The sequence below is a fragment of the Meleagris gallopavo genome, chromosome 11 (assembly GCF_000146605.3).
Source record: "Meleagris gallopavo isolate NT-WF06-2002-E0010 breed Aviagen turkey brand Nicholas breeding stock chromosome 11, Turkey_5.1, whole genome shotgun sequence".
Classification (NCBI taxonomy): Eukaryota; Metazoa; Chordata; class Aves; order Galliformes; family Phasianidae; genus Meleagris; species Meleagris gallopavo.
In genome coordinates, this window is record NC_015021.2 from 9,309,265 (window position 1) to 9,315,492 (window position 6,228).

At 59.9% G+C, this 6,228-nt stretch overlaps 2 protein-coding genes across 2 annotated transcripts; one reads left to right on the forward strand and one right to left on the reverse strand.

Annotated features, from left to right (window-relative positions):
• The first annotated feature begins 1,628 nt into the window (after positions 1–1,628).
• Positions 1,629–4,490, forward strand: AGXT (alanine--glyoxylate and serine--pyruvate aminotransferase). Its single transcript, XM_010716515.3, has 11 exons — positions 1,629–1,903; positions 1,977–2,169; positions 2,358–2,422; positions 2,490–2,590; positions 2,663–2,733; positions 2,850–2,934; positions 3,117–3,212; positions 3,522–3,591; positions 3,723–3,818; positions 3,941–4,069; positions 4,383–4,490. The coding sequence occupies exons 1-11, from the start codon at positions 1,667–1,669 to the stop codon at positions 4,488–4,490; spliced, it is 1,251 nt and encodes a 416-aa protein (XP_010714817.1). The 5' UTR covers positions 1,629–1,666.
• Positions 4,361–6,222, reverse strand: MAB21L4 (mab-21 like 4). The gene is made up of 2 exons (XM_010716518.3): positions 5,308–6,222; positions 4,361–5,078 (listed from the first exon to the last, which is right to left on the reverse strand). Exons 1-2 carry the CDS (start codon positions 5,662–5,664, stop codon positions 4,986–4,988), a joined length of 450 nt encoding a protein of 149 aa, XP_010714820.1. The 5' UTR covers positions 5,665–6,222; the 3' UTR covers positions 4,361–4,985.
• Positions 6,223–6,228: the final 6 nt, after the last annotated feature.

A 6,228-nucleotide genomic window follows, 5' to 3' on the forward strand; every position in this document is an offset into this window, starting at 1 on the left:
CGTGTGCAACCGCGCCGGAGGGCTCCCCGGGGACGGGAAAGAGAAGCCGTAGCTGGGCGGTGATGCCAGGACTTGGTGCCGTGTGCACCCCGTGTCCCAGCCCCTTGAGAGCCACCGAATCATAAGATCATAGAATAATTGAGGTTGGAAACACCGATAACATCATTAAGCCCAACCACCATCCCGCACTTGTGACGGCTGACCACGTCCCTCAGTGTGACATCTAGCCTCTTCTTGGACACCTCCAGGGACGGTGTCCCCACCTCCCTGTGCCAGTGCCTCACTGCTCTTTCTGAGAAGAAATGTTTCCAAATACCCAATGATACCTAATGTGGTACAACTCGAGGCCATCACCCCTCATCTCATTTCTGTTACCTGGAGCAGAGGCCAGCCCCTCCCCCCCCCACTACAGCCTCCTCTCAGGGAGTGGCAGAGAGCGATGAGGCCCCCGCTGAGCCAACACCCCCAGATGCTTTTCCTCCCCGCAGCTTTCCACCCACTCTGCCCCGAGCCTGTAGCATTGCCCTGCGTTGTTGTGGCCAAAGTGCAGGACCTGGCATTTGGTCTTGTTGACCTCCCTCCCACTGGCCTCAGCCCAGTGATCCAACCCATCCACGTCCCTCTGCAGGGCCTTCCTACCCCCAGGCAGATGGACGCTGCCCCCAACTTGGTGTCATCTACAAACCTACTGAGGGTGCACTCCATCCCCTCATCCAGATCACCAATGAAGATATTGAACAGGATGGGTCCTAGTACCAACCCCTGGGGAACGCCACTAATGACCAGCTGCCAGCTGGATCTCAGTCCATCCACCATCACTCTCTGGGCCCAGCTCTCCAGTTCTTTACCTTGCAACACACGTACCTGTCCCGGCCACTGTTGCTTCTCCAGGAGAATGCTGTGGGAGAGAGCCAAAAGCTTTGCTGAAGTCTACATAGATTACATCACAGTCTTTCCCTCATCCACCAGCTGGGTCAGCCGGTCAAAGGAGATCAGGTTGGTTAGACAGGACCTGCCTGTCATGAAGCCACGCTGGCTGGGTCTGATCCCCCGGTTGTCCTGCACATGCTGTCTAATCTCACTCGATGATCTGCTCCATAACCTTCCCTGGCACTGAGGTCAGGCAGACACATCTGTAGTTCCCCAGATCCTCCTTATGATCCTTCCTGTAGGTGCGTGTCACATTAGCAGTCTTCAATCATTGGAGACCTCCCCAGCTGACCAGGGCTACTGATAAGATGATGGAAATCAGCTTGGCAATCACCTCACCAGCACCCTCAGCACCCCCAGGTGGGTTCCAACAGCCCCACAGACTTGGTACAGCCCAGGTGAGGCAGCAGGTTGCTGTTTCCTTCTGAATGTGGGGTTTTGTTCTGCTCCCCACTCCTACCTTCCAACCCAGGGGGCTGAATACCTTGAGTTTTACTGGCCTGACTATTAAAGACAGATGTAAAGAAGGCATTGAGAACCTCGGCCTCATCCTCAGCGACAACATTCCTCGCCACAGCCACGACATGGCTGACAGAGCCCTGCGTGAGGCACTGCATCCCATGGCCACCCCACGAGGACACTGCTGAGCACACTGTGCTGCTGGTGGCACATTAACTGGATGGGAGGCGGCGGGGGCAGAGTCCGGCGGTCAGTGTCCGTGGGGCCGTGGGAGGGGATGCACCGTGCTGCAGCGCTGCCGATATCCATAGCTGCTCTCCTGCGGGCTCGCAGCACAGCTGGCTGTGCCATGGCTGCTTCCACACCTCGCGTTCCCCCGCCCCGTGAGCTGCTGCGGCCGCTGGCTGTGCCCCACCGGCTGCTGCTGGGGCCGGGGCCCAGCAACGTGTCCCCCCGAGTGCGGGCAGCTGGCGGCCAGCAGATCCTGGGCCACATGCACCCCGAGGTGCTGCAGGTGAGTGGCTCTGCCCTAGCCGCCCACACCTCCTGCATTACCGGGCTGACAGCGGTGCTGGTCCTCATCTCAGGTGATGGATGAGATCAAGGCGGGCATCCAGTATGCCTTCCAGACGCAGAACCGACTCACGCTGGCCATCAGCGGCACCGGGCACTGCGCCATGGAGGCTGCCCTCATCAACCTGCTGGAGGGCAGAGATGCCGTGCTGGTGGGCACCAACGGCATCTGGGGACAGCGTGCTGCTGACATCGCCAGGAGGCTCGGTATGGTTGCTTATGGGCGAGCTGACAGCGTGAGCTCTGCAGCAGGGGGTCCGCTGCTCCCACCCAGGTGATGGGAAACATAGCAGAGAGCTCAGGTTTTATGAGGTGGCACCCTCAGGGTGGTTTATGGCAGACCCCCAATTAATGCGTGCGTGAAACTCCCCATCCCTCTGCACATTCCCCTCCAGGAGCCAAGGTCCATGAGCTGCTGAAGCCTCCGGGCGAGTACTTCACCCTGCGGGACATTCAGGAGGTGTGTGCCACCCGTGGGGCACCGGGACCAAGCCCCCCATGGGCGCTCACCTCGCTGTTCCCACTAGGGCCTGGCACAGCACAAACCCTCGATGCTCTTCATCACCCACGGCGAGTCCTCCACGGGGGTCCTGCAGCCGCTGGAGGGGCTGGGCGAGCTGTGCCACCGGTCAGTATGCCTGGGGACCCCACCAGGGCTGGGCTGCAGGGGACTGTGGGGCTGAGCTCTTTCCCCCTCCAGGCACGGCTGCCTGCTGCTTGTGGATGCGGTGGCATCGCTCGGGGGAGCGCCCATCCTCATGGATCAGCAGGGTGAGAGCCATGGTGCTAGTGTGCCCCCATTCCAGCATATGTGGTGTGTGTCCTGTATTTCCCACTGGCAATGGGGCACAGAGTCCTGCTCAGAGCCCTTGGTCCCTCTCATGCAGGGATTGATGTACTGTACACGGGGTCCCAGAAAGCCCTCAGTGCCCCCCCTGGCAGCTCTCCCATCTCATTCAGTGAGCGAGCAAGGTAAGGACAGCCCTGTCCCAGCAGGTCTGGGGGCACAGGTAGCTTCAGGACCCCCTCCTTGGCCACATCCCCTGGCTGCAATGCCAACCCAGTGCTTGCTGTGGGCTCCGTGCTCCAGGGACAGCAGTGGGTAGAGGGCTTTCCCTTCCATGGGGCAGCACTCAAGCCCTGTGTTCTGCCAGGGAGAAGATGCTGAGGAGGAAGACGAGGCCCCCATCCTTCTACCTGGACATGGGCTGTCTGGCAAGCTACTGGGGCTGCAGTGGCGAGCCGCGCATGTGAGGGCAGGCTGTACCCAGACAGGAGGCTGTGGCTGTCCCAACACATACCTAACCCTAACCCTAAATCTATCCCCCCTTGTCCCCAAAGCTCCCCACCTTATCCAGTTGCTCTGCTCCATTTGCATTTCTTCCCCTTGCCCCCAGAACAGCCCCTTTGTCCCAGCTTTGCATCCTGCCCAGATCCCCTCCCCAGGGATTGTGGGGCTCTGCCACTGCTCCCCACCCCTCCCCATCTCGCAGAACCATGTGCCTGCCCCAGGGGCTCGCAGGGGCTGAACCTGCCCTGGGGCCCCCTGAATTTTGCAGGTACCACCACACGGTGCCCATCAGCAGCATCTTCTGCCTGCGGGAGGCTTTGGCCATGCTGGCAGAGCAGGTGAGCTGGGCACAGGGACAGCTGAACTGGGCCATGCCTGTATTACAGCAGAGTTTGAGGAGCAGAGGATGCCCAGCTGTCAGTGGTGGCATGGGACATTCAGACAGGGGACATCTATTCTGTGCTGCCAGGGCCTGGAGAACTCCTGGGAGCAGCACCGGGCTGTCTCCACCCGCCTGTGCCAGGGGTTGCAGGATCTGGGGCTGGAACTCTTCGTGAAGGAGGAAGTAAGTGAAGGATCTGGGCACAGCCCTGCACAGCTCAGAGCTTCCCTGGTGCTGGAGAGGGACCCCCAGTTTGGGGAAGCAGATAGGAGATGCGGCTCTAACCCTCTGCCTTTCTTCCCCAGGCAGCGCGGCTGCCCACTGTCACCACCATCAAAGTGCCTGAAGGCTACAACTGGAAGGAGATCACAGCCTTCCTGATGGATAAACACAGCATTGAGATCTCTGGGGGCCTAGGCCCCACTGCAGGCAAGGTGGGCACTGTGCTCCCCTTCCCTAAGCCAACACGAGGCTGTGGCCATCAGCAGTGCACCATGAAATTGACACGACTGTGCATCCTGCTGCCTGTGCAGCAACACTCCTTGCCATGCAGAATTGCACATAATTGAGTAGCTGCACACATAATTAATTAGTAGGGTAACATATCTTTATTGTGACAGAGAAGAAATGAGGGCTAAATAGGAACAGACTGGGATGTTCACACGTGTGCCCATACAGCTCGTTGTGTGCCCCACACACAAGGCCTGAAGGTGGGTGCTGCAGGGGAAGCCTGCCCTTCTCCTCCAGGTGCTGCGGATCGGCCTCATGGGTTACAACGCGACCCAGGACAACGTGGACCGCCTGCTGCGGGCCCTGCGAGACGCCCTGCAGCACTGCCAGCACAGCAGGCTGTGAGCAAATGCCCACAGGGAGCAGCACATCGACAGGACACGGCACAGAGGTGGCCAACAGCCTTCTTCCTTTTCCCAGTACCCTGCTCCCCACCCCTCCTGGCGCGGGGTGCAGCAGCCCAATGTGTTCGGTGGGGGGGAGGAGGACAGGATCCAGCTGCAGCCCTTCTCCCCTCCCATCCTTTCCATCACCGGCACCACCACCCATCTGCTGCAGACGTGTGCTGCTCCCCAGTGCCACCTTTCCTGAATAAAGCCACACAGCTCCATGCTGCTCCCCTGCCCTGCAGCTTGCCTGGACTCGCCGAGATCCAAGAGGAAAGGTGCAGCTGCAGGAAGCTCTGCAAAGTCTCAGCACAGGGAGAGAGGCAGAGCTGGACTAGTTCCTGCCAATCTTTGGAGCAGAAAGGTTTCTTCCCTTTCCAACAAAGCCTGGGGTTCCCCACAGCCTGGGTTCCCCACGCCCCACAGCGAGCAAAGGGGTGGCAGTGAGTCCCACTCAGCTCTGCAGTGGGATGTCTCTGCGGAGCTCGGTGAGGAGCCGGGACATGGCTGAGCGGCGCGTGGCATCCTGGATCTGGTACACCTGCAGCTAAGCAGAGACGTGGGTGGTGAGGGAGGGGACCCCCTGCAGCACTGCCATCATCACACAACTGCTGCAGGCTACAGAAGGGCAGGCAGCACGTATTAGCTCAGGGCAAGAGGTTTTGGGAAGAACCCTGTGCTGCCCAGCCAATTTCAGGCATTGCTGGAGCTCTGCCCTGTGCCTGTGAGAACAGCTGAGTGCAGAGCCAGGGGTCTCAGCGTTCCCTCCCAGTTACCTGGCTGAGTAGGACGTCAAAATAGGCCGTGTCCCAGTATGCCCCATCCTTGGCAGGGAGTTGCAGGAGGGCTCGGAGGGCTGGGTCTGCCTGCACGCCATCGGCACGCGTTGGGAGGCCAAAGTGGAAGCGGAGGAAGCGTGCAGGGTCCCATGCAAAGGCCTCCACCTTGGGGTAGAGCGAGGCCAGGCGGTGTGGATCCCCCTGGAAAAGGTTCTGCTCCGGGTGCAGGAAGTGGGGCAGGCGCTGCGTGGCCAGGCAGCGCAGGAGGACCACCAGCAGCCTGTAGACAGAGCCCTCCAGATCCTGCCAATCCTCAGGAGAGGGGAACAGCTCCGTGCTCCACAGCAGCACCATCTACAAAGAGAGAAAATGAAGTGCGGGATATTCCCGGGGGAAGCCCACGTACCTTCACATCCTAAGGCCGCTCCGCAGCCAGACCCGGTGCTCAGGCCGGCATCACACCCGCCTGTCCTCATGTTCACATCTGGAGCTTTTCCTTTGCTCCCTTAAGAGATTGCAGCTATGAGCAGCTCTGAAAGGATGCACACAGGCTCCCCACAGGTGTGAAATATTAACATGCTCCAGCTGCCTCAGCACTGTGCTGGGAGGAGCCCGTCCGTGACTTCCAGCAGCACATCACAACAGGAGGCAGGTACAGCCCAGCACCGACCTCCGTGTGCCCAGCCAGGCATGCAGGAAGGAGCTGCCCCTCGTGCTGGGGCCCCAGGGCTGATCACATCCGTGTGACAGCAGCGATGTGCTGGGGCTGCTGCCTTTGCTCCCTCATCAGTGAAAGAAGAGTTTTGAGGCTCCAGCCAAGCAGAAAACCTGAGTGAAAGCCTGCACTCAGCCTGCATTTCTCCAGAAGCCCACAGGAGGTGCTTTGTGAAGGATAAACATGCACCGGGCTTTTTTTTT